At 41.2% G+C, this 18,570-nt stretch overlaps 1 protein-coding gene across 16 annotated transcripts in view; it reads left to right on the top strand.

Moving 5' to 3' along the window:
- KCNMA1 (potassium calcium-activated channel subfamily M alpha 1) overlaps positions 1–18,570 on the top strand; it is a 340,822-nt gene that overhangs the window by 196,231 nt on the left and 126,021 nt on the right. For all 16 annotated transcript variants that reach the window (XM_075257904.1, XM_075257914.1, XM_075257905.1 and 13 more), the window contains exons 10-16: positions 4,707–4,817; positions 6,727–6,832; positions 7,460–7,542; positions 8,289–8,358; positions 10,205–10,360; positions 11,017–11,126; positions 11,338–11,406. In XM_075257904.1, coding sequence (XP_075114005.1) covers positions 4,707–4,817; positions 6,727–6,832; positions 7,460–7,542; positions 8,289–8,358; positions 10,205–10,360; positions 11,017–11,126; positions 11,338–11,406 — 705 coding nt within the window. The remainder of the gene's footprint in view (positions 1–4,706; positions 4,818–6,726; positions 6,833–7,459; positions 7,543–8,288; positions 8,359–10,204; positions 10,361–11,016; positions 11,127–11,337; positions 11,407–18,570) is intronic.

Raw genomic sequence — 18,570 nt, 5'->3', positions numbered from 1 at the left:
AAGTAGTAGTAGAAATTTATACACGTTATTATTCATTTCTGCTGGTCAGTTTAGCTGGTCTGTGCATGCCCAGGTAAAGACATGGAGATTTGATATCCAAAGCATCAGGGGCATAATGAAAAACTACAAGCAACTAACCTCCACCTAATATCTCTGAAATCTTGACCATTGGCTTTAAAGGGGTTATCTGTTTTCTGGCCTAGGATAAATCCTCATTATTATATCTGTGAGGGTCCAGCACCCAGGACCACTGCAGATCAGCTATTCCATGACCGCATGACTCCCAGGAATGTTTGCATGTCGGGAGCCACACTGCTCATTCACCATGCAAAATGTAGAGCAGTGCCCCGTAGACTTCAGTAGGACAGTGTTGCAGTACCTAAAGCCAACACTAACCTTTGTAGACCAAGTAAGTTGCATGGACACATTACCAGGAGCCGCAATGTCAAAGAACAGCTGATCAGTGGTGGCCCTGAGTGCTGGACATTCGCAGCTCTAGTATGGGTGACCTCTCCAAAAAACAAGCCATCAATATTAGAAAGTAACTCCTTTAAGATGATTTGGATATTCTATAACTGCTCTATGTCTGTGACTAATAGCTTAGGCCAAAATGTACCACACTGACCTAATAAAAAGGGGATTGTACAAAAAGGATTAGAAATAGGGGGTCAATAAAAACAACATATTTGCTAAATATATCACCAGTAGAGATGAGCGAGTACTATTCGAAACTCCCGTTTCCAATAGTACGCACCCATAGGAATGAATGGACGCAGCCGGCACGTAGGGGGTTAAGCCTCCAGCAAAGTCTGCGTGCCGGCCACTTCCATTCATTTTTATGGGTGCGTGCTATTCGAAACTGCTGTTTCGAATAGTACACGCTCATCTCTAATCACCAGGGATGATCTGATGATGATGATGATGCAATAAATATATCATACAATGTGAGATTAATTCAGTGGGATAGAAAACAAATTTGTCTTAATTTTGTTTTTGTCTATTTTAAAACTGAAAAGCAAAAGCAATTTGTCTGTTTTTTATTTTTACAGATTGTTCATCCAGTGACATTGTAAAGTCTTGTGTTATGTCCAATACTAATAGAAATACAAATATTTTATATATCCAGCCTTCATAATATGTGTTTGACTGCTATAGTAACCATAATATGTTGATAGTAATAACAGTAAAGATAATAATATTACATGTTATCTATTTTTTGTGATACTAAGTTGCATTTTTGTTATTAATGTGAAAAGCCAAAACTCTAAGGCTGAAGCTACATTTTACCGTACCTGCAAAATGAATGAGATTCTGGCTAATACCATCCACACATTGCAGAAAAAAATCTGCAGTGAAAAATGCCAGTTATACTTGTTGAAATGCTGGTGTTGCGGGCAGTGTGCGGCAAGCACATGGACCCCATTATAGTCTATGGGGTCCGTGCGCTTTGACAGCACAGCCCTTGCAATTGCGATTGTATTCCGTCCAGGGGGTCTCCATGCGGACTCTAACAGGACGGAATACAAAAGCAGATGTGAACCGACCCTAAAGGTGTTTCTCCATCATTAAAGGGTTTTTGGGGGAGGTTTTTTTTTATCCATATATGGCTCAGAATATATTAAAAATATTTTAAAAGCAGTACTCTCCTCAATAATTCCCACAATGTTGGCCATTTCCTCTGCTGGTCTCTGCTTTCTTGTTCCTCTTGATATAAAGTAAATGGCAAGTTAGTGGTGGTCTGTCTCAGGTGATTGACTGACCCAGCTTTTCTTGCATGTCAAGACTGGACAATAGAGATGAGCGAGTAGTGTTCAATCAAGTAGGTATTCGGTAGAACAATACGGTATTCGAAATACTCATACTCGTTCGAATACTACTCCTATTTGCAGTAAAGATTCGAGAGTACAGCATTCGGCCAATCAACGCTGGTTCTGCCGGAGGCTCGTCTGTGATGAGGCGGAGTCTAAGACCGGACCACAGCAGTCTCCATTGTGGTCTGATCTTAGACTCCGCCTCCTCTGGCAAAACAGCGTTGATTTGCCGAATGCTGTACACTGTATAGCATTCGGCCAATCACTGCTGGTCAATGCATTCCTATGAGAAAAAGTCAGCTCCCGCATAACCGAAAGCTGCCAGCTCTCCCGACTAGCAAGGATGAGCCTGCTGCAGAACCAGCGTTGATTGGCCGAATGCTGTACACTGTATAGCATTCGGCCAATCAATGCTGGTTCTACAGGATGAGTAAGTTCACATTAGCGCTTGCCTCCCGTGCAGAAGGAGTCTGCAGGAGGACGCCCCCGAACAGAATATCAGCGCAACTGCAAGCGCTGTGCAGTTAAAGCGCACGGACCCGTTATAGTCTATTGGGTCCGTGCACTTTAACTGCACAGCGCTCCTCCTAAACACTCTCCTCCTTCTACTCGTTGACTTGCTGACTCTCCTTTAGTCGAATAGTGGTTTCCCCTGAAACGAGCATTTTTCCTATAGACTATAATGGGATTCGATATTCGATCGAGCAGTCGAATATTGAGGCTCTACTCGAAACGAATCTCGAATATTTCACTACTCGTTCATCTCTACTGGACAATAAAGTAGAGAACAGTAGGGAGCCAGGAACTCTTGAAAATGTTAGGAGTGGCGAATCAGGAATGGGAGAACTTTTTTTTTTTTTTTTAATCAATTCTGAGCCATATATAAAAAAAATTGTCCTACCTTTAATTAAATATTTGATTTTCAATAAGTTTCCCCCGTGTCCCCAAAATATGAGTGCTACCATTCCATAGACACCTTGCCATCTTCTTCTAGGCCTCTTACCAAGCAGCTTTGTCATTATTTCCACATAATCGTTTCCATTCTTATTACAGTTAATGGTACATAAGTGGTTACCCAATGGCTGTAGTGAAGTATGTGATATTGAGAATACAGGATTTTTCTATATTTTGTATCATCTACAAAATGCATTTCATTTTATCTGACAAAGGAGTGTTACCTTAATAAATGTATAACGTTCTACTTAAAGGGGTTTTCCAAGCAATTAAAAAAAAAAAAAAAGGTTTATTAGTTCTATTAATTGGTTAATAAATGCACCCATATACCTTTAGCCGTGTTTTGAGTGATTTCTGGGTGTCTCTTGGAGCTCCTGGCATCTTCTTTATTTGTTTCACATGGTTCAGCTTCCACAATTCAACTCCAGCTCTAGCTACTAGAGATGAGCGAACAGTAAAATGTTCGAGGTTCGATATTCGTTTCGAGTAGCCCCTCAATATTCGACTACTCGAATCGAATATCGAACCCCATTATAGTCTACGGGAGGAAAATGCTCGTTTCAGGGGTAGGCAATGTTCGATCAAATTATTCTTACCAAGTCCACGAGTGAGGGTCGGGCTGGATCCTCTGAGAAGTCTTCTCCGTGCAGTGTCCCCGCGGCATCTTCCGGCTGTTCATTCACTCTGCCTGGCATCGGGCCTGGGCAGAGCCGACTGCGCATGCCCGCACTACAAGCGAACATGCGCAATCGGCTCTGCCCAGGCCCGATGCCTGGCAGAGTGAATGAAGAGCCGGAAGATGCCGCGGGGAAGCTGCACGGAGAAGACTTCTAAAGGTAGGAGAAGAACCAGCGTTGATTGGCCGACTGTATAGCATTCGGCCAATCAATGCTGGTTCTGCATCGAACTTTTCCATTCAAATAGCGAGTGGTACTCAATCGAGTACGAGTATTTCGAATACTGTAGTATTCGATCGAATACCTACTCGATCGAATACTACTCGCTCATCTCTACTAGCTACCTCTCACCTAACTCCCCCCTTCCTCTTTCCCTCCCTCCCATACACCCCATCCCTCTCTCTCTATCTATCCCACCCACTACTAACTCTTCCCTACCTACTCAGTCTAGCCCCGCCCATTATATACTTACCTCTATTCCTTCCTTTCTACTGCAGGATGGCCTCTTCTTCTTCTCTGACCGCTGGCATGCACTTTTATCCCAGCGCTGCTCTGTGCGCTGCAGTGATGATTCCACCTCTATTGCGCATGCGTGGGAGCTGCGCAGTAGAGATGGATTATCGGCAGCAGAGTAGCGCTGGGAGAAGCGGCGGCAGTCAAAAAAGGAGGAACCGTTACGTAGGGAGAAGCCTGGACGGTAAGTATGATGGAGTGGATGTGAAGGTGGGGGGAGCAGTAGTAGTGACGTTCCGTTTTCCGAAATGGGGGAATGGATTGTCACTGGATAACCAGCAAATGCCCCAGGAATATGGGTAAATATACATTTTTTATTACGTTATTTAGAAAGTAGGAGGGGGGGTTAGATTAGTGTAGAGCTTTACATTTATCCTGGACAACCCCTTTAGGTTATACTCATAAGTGATCGATTGACTTTGCTTTGTTTCTTTCTTATTGTTTCATTGAGTAGTAATATGGTTGCATTTGTGTAATTGTTTAGATAATTCACAGTTAAGCGATTGCTTTGCTGCTTAAAACCTTTCCATGTTAATGAAATGTTCATTGCAGTGCACCCAGGAGAAGCGCGACGAGGAAGCACTGTATAAAGTTTATATTGAATGTATCATTTTATCTTCACGTAATGGTTTCTTATGCATAGGATTGATGTCTTAGAAGATACCTGCCCAATGACCGAAGCTCCATGGGTTCCCAACTTTCCAAGAATGACACAAGATTCCCTTACTAAACTGATACCTTTGTATTCCAGGCATATTGTGGTCTGTGGTCACATCACTTTAGAAAGTGTTTCCAACTTCTTAAAGGACTTCCTCCATAAAGATCGAGACGATGTGAACGTGGAAATCGTATTTCTGCACAAGTGGGTAACCTCTTGTAATAATGTATCAAATGTTGCGCAGAGCCTTGCCTAGCTCACACCTTGCCATGTTATGTTTATAGACTGGGGTTGAGCCGATCTTGAGATTTCAGGATCGATTTTAAAATCTGATTTTTGATCATTTTCCAGTCGATAGTGAAATTTGCTTGATCGCCAATCGTGATCCAATCTTTCCCGATTGCTCAACCCTATTATAGACATGAGATATATTATTATCTTCGTAGAGTAGGTCAACAATCTCCTTTACGTCAAGTTTTGTCTCTTGGGGCTTGTAGACATGTGGTGCCCATGTATATCACAGACTACATCCACAGTTTTCCATGCACCAGTGGTCTATGGGGAAAAAACAAAGACTTGCTCTATTGTGGTCCATTTTGCGAACCACGGAGCTCTATTAAAATGTATAGATCAGGGACAACACATTGATGTCATCCATCCTTAGTGGCCATGCACCATACTGTACTGGTATCAGACAATTGCTTTGTTTTCCATGTGAATTAATTATTTTTACGGGTTAAAAGTGAAAAAGATTAGCTAAAGAAAAAAAAAATCACTGTCTGCCTCCCATTGAGATGAATGGAGACTGATTTCAGGCAGAATTTGGAGCTGATTTGAGGTGGATTCTGCTTAAAAATCTGTTCCGAATTCTGTGTGAATGCTCCCCATTTATCTTGAGGACCTGCACAGGTGGGTCATGGGAACCAAATATCCTTTAGCATGTGCTACAATGCAGTTAAAAATGCAGGTTGGCCACTAGGTGGCAACATAGCAATGGAAATACGCACAATAGACAATGTGTAACTCCACCAGTATCCTGTACAATGAGACAGCTGCAGAATCTTCTGCAACAAATCCGCCGCATGTGAATACAGCCTTGGAGCCATAGCAAAAAATAGCAAAGTGATAATCTACAAAATGATCCAAAAATAGAATTGGTAGAGATGAGCGAGTAGTGAAATACTTGAGATTTGAATATTCAATTCGAGTAGTCCTCAATATTCGACTACTCGATTGAATATCCCATTACAGTCGATGGGAATAAAATGCTTGTTTCAGGGAAACCAAAATTTGACAAATGGGAGTCACCAAGTCCATGAGAAGCAGGAGGAGAGTGTTGAGGAGGAGCGTAGGAGAGTGCGGTACTTGGGCAGTCAGCATCGGGAACTACCGGTATCTAGGGGCGAGTAAAAGCAAAGTGGAAGAAGTCAGGGCTCACATACAGAGAAAGAACCGTACAGAGCAGGACACGGCGCAGGGAGAATGATAGACCCGCAGGATAGTCTTTTACCTTTGAGTAGCAATCCCCAGCATCACTCCTGCAGAACCAGCATTGATTGGCTGAATGCTATACAGTGTATAGCATTCAGCCAATCAACGCTGGTTCTGCAGGAGGCTTGTCTTTGATGAGGCGGAGTCTAAGATCGCACCACAGTGAAAACTGCTCTAATGTTAAATACAGTCTTCATTGTGGTCCGATCTTGGACTCCGCCTTGTCAAAGACGAGCCTCCTGCAGAACCAGCGTTGATTGGCCGAATGCTATAGCATTCAGCCAATCAATGCTGGTTCTGCTGGAGTGATGCTGGGGATTGCTACTCGAAGGTAAAATACTATCCTGCGAGTCTATCATTCTCCCTGCGCCTTGTCCTATTCCTTCCACTTTGCTTTTACTCGTCCTGCAGAACCAGTGTTGATTGGCCAAATGCTGTACACTTTATAGCATTCGGCAAATCAACGCTGGTTCTGAATCAAATTTTTACTGCGAATAGTGAGTGGTATTCGATCGAGTACGAGTATTTTGAATACCTGCTCGATCGAATACTACTCGCTCATCTCTAATAATTAGCACATTTCAAATAAATAATTTTCTGTATATTTTTTTTTTCTTTGCAGCATTTCCCCCAACTTGGAGCTAGAAGCTCTCTTTAAGAGGCACTTTACTCAGGTCGAATTTTACCAGGGATCCGTTCTGAACCCCCACGATCTTGCAAGAGTTAAGGTAAAAGTGCATTAATGTGCAGGAGGGAATAGGATTCACTGTTATAGATGATGATCTGGAAAAAGAAGAAATTGTTTCTGATATTGTAATAAAACGCAGGATTCTGTAGTAACATTTTATATTGTGTTTCACTTCACTTATCTGTTGGATAGGCAACTAATGTGGAATACATGAGAGTCCGATCCCCTGACTCTCACTGAATAGCAGGGTGGTCCGTCAGTGAAAAATAATACCTTTGTTGAGGCATGAGTGTATTGCACAGCAAAGGCTCTTAAGTATAGGTAAAACCAAAAATTTTCCCACATGGCTGAAATAAAACTTGTGTGGGAATTTGTGCAGAATATCTGCCGCATTTCACAAATCTCATCCACACTCTGCATAGTAAATCAACACAACGTCTGCGCGGAAATTGACGCAATGTAGATTTCCAAGATGCAGCACGTCAATGCTATGTGACTTTTCACGGCTTCACTTAGGATGCTCTATAGATTACTAGAGGATCTTTCTCTGGGTTCCAGTTCTGACACAACAGTGGGCACAGTAGAAAGAGGGAGGTTGGCGGTAGATTATTCATTTTTTCCCCTCGATTCCGTGAATATTGTTTACATTTTGCTTTGTTTTTGTCAGATTGAGTCTGCAGATGCTTGCCTGATCCTCGCAAACAAGTACTGTGCTGATCCTGATGCAGAGGATGCATCAAACATAATGAGGTACTATGTCATACAATGTGCATGTGCTAGATCAGGGATACTCAACAGGGGCACCGCAGTTTTGGAAAACTGGACAGTTCTTTGCTTACTGCCCAAGTCATTACATGTCATTTCTATAGTGTGAGGTTTACTAATTTTATATCCCATGCCATTTAATGTTGGGGTATATTTACAAGCACCACTTTTGTTGCAAGAATTTTTACAACTCTCTATCTCATGAATGGAACATTCAAGGTGGGAATCCATGCATAGGCAGCAGAAACATTCTCCTATATGGAAAGGTTTTTCTAGTCTCCATGGTTCTGTTTTGTGTGAATATAATCTAATGCTTTATCCCAATTGCTTTAAGAGTCCTCAATAAGACCGATCCCTGCTGTTAGTTCAGATCATTGGACCAACGCTGAGGCCAGGGTGTATGGCTATGTTATGGCCATCTGAATGAGGCTGAATCCCTTTCTCTATGGGCGGCATGGTGGCCCATGGGTTAGATCTGTTACTTTGTAGCAATCCAGCCAAGGACAACATCTGCCTGGAGTTTGTATGTTCACCCAATGTTTATATGGGTTTCTTCCCCAACCACAAAGACATTCTGAAAGGAAATCTAGATTGTGAGTCCTAGTTGGGACAGGTTGTGAAGACAATATCTGTAAAGCACCGTGGAATATGGTGGTGCTATACAAGTAAGTAAAATAAATGTGCAGTGATGTACATAGTAACCTTTCTTCTCTCCTCACACTGTATTACAGAGTCATCTCTATAAAAAACTATCACCCAAAGATAAGGATTATCACTCAGATGCTGCAATATCACAACAAGGTGGGATTTTAAAGTTAATATTTTATTTGATGTCCAGTTTTTTTATAGTCACCTTAGGCTAGGGATAATGATATTCTCTATGAAAAACAAGGATGAAACATGGTGACTTTTTTCCCAGTCTGGTATTACCATTTTTAACTAAGGAAAATGTTTGTTCTCGTACCGTGTTAGCCAGTGGGTAGGAAATATTAAAAAAAAAAAAAAACTTGATAGTCTTCAGTAGTTGATACTTTTTTAATGGCTAACTAATAATGATGACAGATTACAACGTTTCAGAACTCTAAAATCTAAAAATCTGTATGTTGGAGAGACCGGACAGCAGCTTAGAATGCCGATGAACTCACATCGCCGTACAATTAGAGAACGAAGAATGGACCTTCCCGTATCAAAACATTTCTGCAATGAGGATCATAATATCACCGATCACATGAAAATTTTGGTTTTAAGAGGGAATTTCAAATCAAGGAAACGACGGATTTATGAGTGTAAATTTATGACCCTGCTTCAAACACTGGAGAAGGGGCTAAATCTGTCACATGGTTTTTTGTCATTTTACAGAAATCACTGACCTGAGACCTTGAGAACTGATAAGAACCTAGAATGTTTACATTGAATTGTACCAATTACTAACAACCCCCTTCTACCCCCCTTCCTCCTGGAATTCTATCCCTATGTGCCCTTTTGTACATAAATATGCGTCCTTCAGAAATGGTTTTAAATTTACTTGAGAAAGGAGCCAAGAGTTCCGAAACGTTGTAACCTGTCATCATTATTAGTTAGCCATTAAAAAGGTATCAACTACTGAAGACTATCAAGTATTTTGTTTTTTTACATTTTTAACTATTGAATGACAACTGCAGTACTGTATATAGGATTGCACAAAGAAATCAATGTAAACTTGATGGAATCATTCATGGAATGCAGCAGTACATAGTTACATATATAGTTACATAGTAGATGAGGTTGGATAAAGACATCAGTCCATCAAGTCCAACCTATAACCCGTATGAAAATGAAAAATGCCCGGCGCCCCAATGAATGTCCTAGATCAGGATAAATAGCTCAGTGTCAGCTCCTACCCAGACAATGGGAGTAGAGAAAACCAAAAAAATGGGATGGAATGGGAGCGCCACTGGATGGAATCCAAGGAAACCGAAACTTAAATTAAATAAACTTAAACAAATTAATATTCGTTTATAAAGACAGGCAGAGGGTGGCTACGCATTTCGACGCCGCTCCAGCATCTTCTTCAGGCCAATATACAACGTGCTGTCCAGCTTTGGGAAGCGACTAGTTACATATATAGTTACATAGTAAATGAGGTTGGATGAAGACATCAGTCCATCAAGTCCAACCTATAACCCTACAATCCCCTACAGTTTTGATCCAGAGGAAGGCAAAAAACCTCATGAGGCTCATGCCAATTGCCCCATTTCAGGGGAAAAAATTCTTGCCGATTCTAATCTAGCAATCAGTATAAATCCTGGATCAAAGTGTCCTTAAAATCTAGGACCCATATCCTGTAATATTGTTCTGGTCGAGAAAGATATCCAGGCCCTCTATGAACTTTTTCAATGAATCCTCCATCACCACTTTCTGTGGCAGAGAGTTAACATTTGAAAGTCATTGTACAAAACATGTCCATGTAGGACAAGAATAAAATCCTCTCTGGGAGCAAACGTTCAAGAATTATCTATAGAAAAACATCATTAAGTAAAACTGGGGCAAAATGAAAAATAGAATCTTTGGATCATGATATCCTCAGTGTCCATATGCAGTTATGGAGGATCTCCATAGTTATTTTATTTTTGCAATTCGTGTAACTTTTTGATACTTGTTTCCACAGGCTCATCTGTTAAACATCCCTAGTTGGACTTGGAAAGAAGGAGATGATGCTATATGTCTGGCTGAGCTGAAGCTGGGTTTCATAGCTCAGAGTTGCCTGGCACAGGGTCTGTCCACCATGCTTGCAAACCTTTTCTCTATGCGTTCTTTTATAAAGGTGAGACTTTAGAATTGTCTGCTTGTTCCCTTCTGTGTGCTGTTGTGTGCCCACATATTTCATTGTACTCGGGACACCCCACTTAACCAATATATGTGGGTACGAACTGCTCTTGGGCACACAGCAGGGTGCAGAAAAGAAGCAGCGCTATTTGGTTTTTGGACACCATACCAGTTTTGAAGAGTTCCTGAAGGGAATCCCCTGACATGTGACCCCATTTTGGAAACCACACCCCTCATGAAATTTATTCAGGGTTACAGTGAGCATTTTTGCCCCCCAAGTGTTGCATTCATTTATTCTCCAGAAATGAATGCACCATCAGCTGCACAGAGTGAAAATGGCAATTTTTTTCCAGGAATACATCAAGTTATTGCACAATATGTTGTGCCCAGCTCGTGTCAGAGACAAACGATCCAAAGGCTGTTGTACCAAGGATAACCCACGTAACAGTTTTTGGAGTGTGTGTCTCAATCAGGCACAATATATCAGGCACTGATGTGGTATATCTCTGGAAAAGTTGCAATTTTCACTTCACATTTATTTCTTGAAATAAGTTTGGCAACTATTGACAGTATATGGCCACCGTATTGTCGTCTAATTTCTTTTTTCTTTGACATGAAATATTTTTTTTGTTTCTAACGTGTTATATCCGGCAGATTGAAGAGGACACATGGCAAAAGTACTACCTAGAAGGAGTGGCAAATGAGATGTACACCGAATACCTATCCACCGCCTTCGTTGGGCTCTCCTTCCCGGCGGTTTGTGAGTAAGTACGAACACCACCTATGACATAGAGGAAAATTGACATTACACAAACTGGAAAATGAACCACCCAAAATATAATAACAAAAAAAATGTGAAGAAACTGGCTGGAAATAAAGCAATGACAGACATAAGGCCTATAGAGGTAATAATTAAATTCTGTCAACTTTTCCGAATTTCTCCAAAACTCTCTGCTATCTTCTTGGACATTACAGGTTGTGCTTTGTGAAATTGAAGTTGCTGATGATAGCCATAGAATACAAATCCGAAAAAGGGGAGAGCAGGTAAGTCCGCGCTTGGAGCTCTATTCTGACTACAGTGTTTCTATGGACAATAAAACTTTCTTTATCTTTCCTGTCTTCATTATACATGGATGTATAAAATATTGTTTCTTCGTGTTATATTGTAATGCTCCACTGAAGTTCTTACCTCATCTAAAAAAACACAATTGTCAGATGTAGCAAGAAATTAGGAAATCACAAGGACCATTGTCATATCCCTTATAGATTCCCCTTTAACTAAGACTGTTTACCAGATATTTATCTGCCAGTTAATAAGATTTTTCACATAGTTAAAGTATTAGAAAGACGCGGCTGCTTTCCTCTATAACAGCGCCACCCTGCGCATTAGTTGGGATATTGCAACCCTTCTGCATTTACTTCAATGGAGACAAGCTGCAATACCAAGCACAACCCATGGGCAAGTGTGATGCTGTTTCTGGACAGATGCAGCTAAGTTTTGCTAATTCTGGACAAATTCAGTGGTAATGAGGTTTTCCAGGACCGTCACAGATCAGCTGGTTGATGCGGAAGCAGTGCTCAGGTGAGTGTCACTTCTCCTTTACAGGACAGTGATGTGTACAGCCTGTGTGCCGTCGCATTCAATTGAATGTCGCTGAGCTGCAATACCAAGCACAGCGCCTTTGCAGTGTATGGCTATAGCACTCACCAGAACACTGCAGACTCTCTAAAGAGCCGATTTGTGGGTGCGTTGCACCCCCATGATCAAATACGGATAGGTCATCAATATGGAAGTCCTAGAAAACCCTTTTTACACATTTAAGTTAAATGGCAACCCAGTATCACTTCTTAATACGTCTTCTTATAGTTGAGTACCAAAGTCTTAGTTTCCTCTACGTTGTATAGGAATTCACATTATTTTAAGAAGAACTAAGAGTACTAAACAGGCAGTAATACAATTGCACAGTCATCGACATAGTCACTGGAACACTGAAATCCGAAATAATGAAACAAATGAATGTATCCACAGCAGTGATTTTCTTTCTACAGTTTCCAAGTGAAACCCTTAACATCTGACTGGTTGCGATGGACGACATTTTTTTGACTCGTGGCCCCTGAATATGAGATCCTACCGTTAAGTTCTTATCCCTTGCGACATGTCACATGATTTTTATCATGTGACATTGCTACCCTAAGGGTATTGGGAGTCCTCACAGACAGACCCTCTTTCACAACCCGACACAAACTTACTTACGCTTAACCATAATCACATGAAGTCAACCCACCAGCGATCCCCGACCTGCTAATAATTGATTTGCTGTTTTGTTATAACTAACTTGTCCCCACCCTTATGTTTTGACCCTTTGTTAATTTCTTACCTCTATTTTATGTTGATTACTATTATTCATTTATTTGTCTGAACCTAACACAGCTGTTTATTTCTGCTTTTTCAAAAACCATGTACTATACTCGCATACCTCTCCACGGCTGCCACCTCCGACTAGCCAAATAGACCCAAACCGCCTCTATGATACCCAAAGCCTACGCTCAGAACTTTCTTTTCAAAAAAGCACATGGAAGATTCTTTAAAAATTCAAAAATTTGAATTTGATATTGTGTAATTAGTAAAATCTAGAATTCATATTACAGATTTTATAGAGTGCAACAAACACTTTGTATTCATCCAATGCATCTGAAATAAAAAATAAAGCTTATGTCCTCTGATCCTGCAGCCATACTATCCTCAGTCCATCCCCATACTTCTTTACCTTGGTAGGTAATCAAGAAGTAGAGGACTATGTAGTCTGTTACCGTAGATGCACAGTTCTCCTTAGGAGCTGCAGAAATCACTTTTTTTTTAAAGGGATTCTACCACTAAACCAAGATTTTTTTCTAATTACCACGTCGGAATAGCCTTAAGAAAGGCTATTCGTCTCTTACCTTTGGACATGGTCTCAGCGGCGCCGTTTCTTAGAAATACCAGTTTTAACCGGTATGCAAATGAGTTCTCTGCAGCAATGAGGGCAGGCCTCAGAGCTCAAATGGTGATGGGGGCATCCCCACTACTGCCCGAGAGCTCACTCCAGGGACGTCTCCATTTTCAGCTGCAACCCTGACACTTCTTTCTTCCGTCTCGGTCCAACTTCCGACGCCTGCATAGTACGCTCCTGTATTGAACTACAAGAAGAAGAGCGGCCTCCCAATAACGGAGCGGCTGGTGGCCATTTTTGGGAGGCCATTTTTGCTTTTGTAATTCAATACAGGAGCGTACTTCGTTGGAAGTTGGACCGACAGAAGAGGCGGGGTTGCAGCTGAAGATGGAGGCGTCGCTGGAGTGAGCTCTAGGGCAGCAGTGGGGACGCCCCCATTGCCATTTGAGCGCTGGGGCCCGCCCTCATTGCTGCGGAGAACTCATTTGCATACTGGTTAAAACCGGTATTTCTAAGGAACGGCGCTGCGGAGACCATGTCTAAAGATAAGACACGAATAGCCTTTCTTAAGGCTATTCCGACGTGGTAATTAGAAAAAATCTTGATTTAGTGTTAGAATCCCTTTAATAGTTGTGCAAACTTGCTTCTTTTTCGTTTGCGGGACATTGGAACATTAAAAATAGGATTGTGGCGCTGGAAACCGCCTGCGTGGAGATAATTTCTAGTATATGAAGGAGGTATGGTGGAGAGGTATGAACTAGTAGTTCCAGCACAAAGGTTTTGTTTATAGTATTTGTGTCTATTTTAGTTGTTTGTTTTTAGTTATTTTTTTTTTTCCTTATATAATTTGATTGGGGGGGAGGGTGATGTCTTGGTGTCCACAAATTTCTTATCAATATATTTGATTGGAAATCTATATTTTTTTTCTTGTTGTTTGCAGAAGCAGAAAGCGGTATGGCTTTCAACATTAACTGTGCCTAACCCTCCTTCACCAAACTTCACCCTAACCTCTCCTCCTCACCTCTGGACTCATAATCAGGAGCTCCCTTCGAAGGAAAACATACACAAAAACTCTGGCTGTCTCCTATTTTTCTCATCTGTATACAAATACATACATGCATACATATGTATATATAGATATGTGCATATATACCAAACCTATATATGACCGTACATATGTATATATTTTTTTAAAAATTTGGATATATTTTATATACATCTATGGATGTGAGAGATACTCTGTATTCTTTGTTCAATTCTTAGACCTACTCGTTCTATAGCTATCGAATGCGACAAAATTTTATTTAGTTACTTGCATTTTTTTGGCCTGTTCAATCATCTCTCAGATGCATTCTGTGTATATAGGTATATACCTGTAAAAGTGCATGGATACTGTATATATATCCCTAAACATATGTATGCAAACATTACACATGCACCTGTATCTGTATGTGTCTGTATATAAATACTGCACGTATATATGTATTTTACAAAGATACATATGTACCTCCATCAAGATAAGACAAATTTGACTAAACTACGTGTACTCTCTTCTGCTACCAAATCTCGATGTTCTTCTTGCCTCCCGCTGTCGCTTTAACTTCTTTGCAGGAATCTGGTTAACCCCTTCACTGCCAGCAGGCTAGATCCCTCCTAGTCTCTGGCGTCTATGGGGTTAAAGGCTTCTGTTGTCAGTGAATAATGGAAATGATCATTTTCAGGTCTTTGTTCCCCAGGTGGCACTGTGTGTTTCTGTGGTTATGTTTTGTGTACGTTTTTGTCATCGTTTCTGTGTATTCACACTTCTCCCCATCTCTCCCCAGTGTCTCAGTCTTAGTGCCATTTGTGTATCACAATCTCTTCATTTTCACGATATCACAGATTACCCCAGCCAGTTAAAGGGGTTTCCGAGATTAAAAAAAGAAAGTAGAATTTGCTATTCCCCCCGTAAACCGCTCCATACATCTCCATGGGCTTTGTCTGGCATTGCAGCTAAGCCCCCCCTCAGTGCAATGTTAGACACAGTCCATGGGCAAGGGGGATTCAATTTTTGCTTTTTTTTGTAATCCCGGACAACCCCTTTAACACACATAACCCTCTCCTGAAGATGACACTCCACATGTTGTTTGTAGAATTTAATATCGTCCTGTTAGTTATGAATGCAGCAGATCAAGTTATTAAATATGTAACATTCTTGCAAGCAATAACATTGCACAAGTTTAGGTTCGGTCTACCTAATATTTTTGATACTTTGTACCCTAATCTTTGCTTGGTTTGGTGCTTACATACGGCAACAACTTTTTCCTCCTTAAAGTAACACAAGCCATTCACGGCAGCCATGACTCGGGGTTTGGGGATCCCCTGTCCAGGTCCAGGTGCTAGAGGTGGAATCTGCATCTTCCAGACATTTATGGCATGTCATGTGATATGCCATAACTACCCAAGATGGACACAGGCGGAAACAGATTAGGAAATTTTGCTTTTGAGCACCACCAAAAGGGAATCTATAATCAGAAAATGAACTATTGTTTGGAACAACTTTTTCCGTACTTATGTAAATAAAGAAGTCTATGGAGAGGGGAAACTGAATAAGCATTTCCTATCACATCAGGACATGCCAGGGCTTCACTGTATATGATGTACATGAGCTTAGAGCTGTTTCTGAATGAATGAAAGAAACACTTATGAGACTGTAGATTCTACTTTACTAATGCTATCTTCACAATGCCTCTCCGTCCCCCAATTCACTTAAAGGGATCCTATCATTAAAACTTAATTTTTTCTCACTAGCACGTAGGAATAGCCTTAAGAAAGGCTATTCTTCTCCTACCTTTAGATGTCTTCTCCGGGACACCGTTCGGTTAAAATCCCATTTTTCGCCGGTATGCAAATGAGTTCTCACGCAGCACTTGCGACATCCACAATGCTGCGAGAGAACTCTCCAGCGCCGCCTCCATCTTCTTCAGGAACGGGGTCTTTACGCGTCGTCTTCCGGTTGGCTTCAGACTTCTAGGCCTAGGACAAAGCCGACTGCGCATGCCCACCGGCCACAAGAAAATGGCCACTGACACAGTATTGTAAGCGGCCATTTTCTTGTGGCCGGCAGGCATGTGCAATCGACTGCCTGAGGCTAGAAGTTTGAAGCCACCGCCGGAAGAAGACGCAATGAAGACCCATTCCTGAAGAAGATGGAGGCGGTGCTGGAGAGTTCTCTGGCAGCATTGGGCGCGCCCCCAGTGCTGTTTGAGCGCCGGGGCCCGCCCCAAGTGCTGCAAGAGAACTAATTTGCATAACGGGGAAAAACAGAATTTTAACTGAACGGCGGCCCGGAGAAGACATCTAAAGGTAGGAGAAGAACAGCCTTTCTTAAGACTATTACTATGTGGTAGTGAGAAAAAAAATAAGTTTTAATGATAGGATCCCTTTAAAATCGTTGGTGAGATAAGTCCTGCAAGGACTGCAAACTTATATAGTAGCTAGTCTCCACCCAACAATTCAGAGAGAAATGCAACCTACAAACTGCAAAGTCATAGAATGGTCAGAAATCGTGTTAATCTTCAATACTCACACATTACTACTGATTTATCAAAACTTTGTTTCAAGGACAGGAACTTTTTGTTTTTTTAAGTCAACACAAATATATAAATGATAGAACATTACAATATACAATCTAAGAATGTCAATGTGTAATCTCTTGTCAAGTAATTAAACATGTGTTTATTAATTTCCCATATATTGCTATTTAATCTCCACTCCTGATGTGTCCGTTGTAGTAAATTCTCGTATTCCCTGTGAAATAATTCTAGAGCATTTTTTTTTTTATAACACTGCATTATGCCATTCCCTTGTAAATTAACATAGAAAGGAAGGAATACATTGACAACTGGGTGTTATTGTTCTATTTGTCAAAAGGGCGTGTCCTCATTCTGACCATGACAAATCTTCTGACAGAACACGCCTCCAGTTGGTAACATTTATTATATGTCTTAGTTTGTTCTAAAATTTCTTGGAAGGATAACAGAGGAACAGCACATTGTAGAGTTCTATGGAAATCTGCTCAAGTTGGGTTTTCAAGAGGAATATCTTGATTTACTAAAATAGACGTATCAGGAGTCTGAAATATTCTAGTTTTCACACTGATGACCGACCTCCTCAATAGGCGGATATTCAATTTTCGGTAATTATTTACTTATCTTTATAGATCCTTTAAACTGAAGGCACACCATTGACAGAGATGGATGAATTTGACTATTCTTCTCTCCACACCCTGCACATGTCACAGAGCACGCCCACAACATTCTCCCATAACAATCAATAGGCCATTTTCTGATTAAGATTATTTTTGTCTATTTGGCATTGGTAGTGGAAGTCTCTGCGGGTGCTGTGCGTTAGAAATAGGATAAAAAGTATAAAGTCAATCAATTAAGACTGATTAGAATAATATAAAATTGTTTATTTTAAAGTGATTGTGCAATTACTTTTAATGGATGAGCTATCCTCAGGATAAGTCATCAATTAGAGGTCAGGGCTCATTCACATCTGCGCCCGGGACTCCGTTATACAGGTTTCCGTTTCCTGCACAAAACAGGGCAGGAGATGGAAACCTGCCGGCATCTTTTCAAACCCATTCATTTGAATGGGCTTGAAAAGTGTCCGGCCGTGAACGCCGGTGAGCGTTTTATGTTCTCCGCGACGAAACCGTTTTTTTTAAACCGGACACAGAGTCGGACATGCAGTACTCTGTGTCCAGTGTAAAAAAAACCCCGGTGTTGCCGCGGAGAGCATAAAGCGCTTACGGCCAGACTCGGCATGACAGGTTTCCGTCTTCTGCATGCAGAAGACTGAAACTGGATAACAGAGTCCAGACGCTGGTGTGAACCCAGCGTCAGTGAGGATCCAGTATACAGGAACGCCGATGATCAGCTGTTAGAAGTGACTGAAGCGCTCGTAGTAGTGCTGTGACCTCTTCACTGTTTATATTACATGCCATCTGTTTCATAGAAGACTTTGCTGTGGCCATAGAAGGCCTTGCTTGTCCCACTCATTTCTATGGGAAAAGGCTGTAATGACATTGCTTGGCCACTATGAAACAGATGTCATTCAATGTAATCAGTGAAGAGGTCACGGCACTACTGCTGATCAGCAGGGGTCCCAGGTTTCTAGTTAGGTCATCAATAAAAAGAATTGGACAACCTCTTTAAGATATAATAGGTAATTAAATAAATGGTAAGTCAAGGTACATGTAGCTGTTACCTCTTATACAGACCATTTTTAGATA

This window comes from Leptodactylus fuscus, chromosome 10 (assembly GCF_031893055.1).
Source record: "Leptodactylus fuscus isolate aLepFus1 chromosome 10, aLepFus1.hap2, whole genome shotgun sequence".
Taxonomy (NCBI): domain Eukaryota; kingdom Metazoa; phylum Chordata; class Amphibia; order Anura; family Leptodactylidae; genus Leptodactylus; species Leptodactylus fuscus.
The sequence above is the reverse complement of the archived record's forward strand: the minus strand, read 5'-3'. Positions and strand labels throughout refer to the sequence as shown.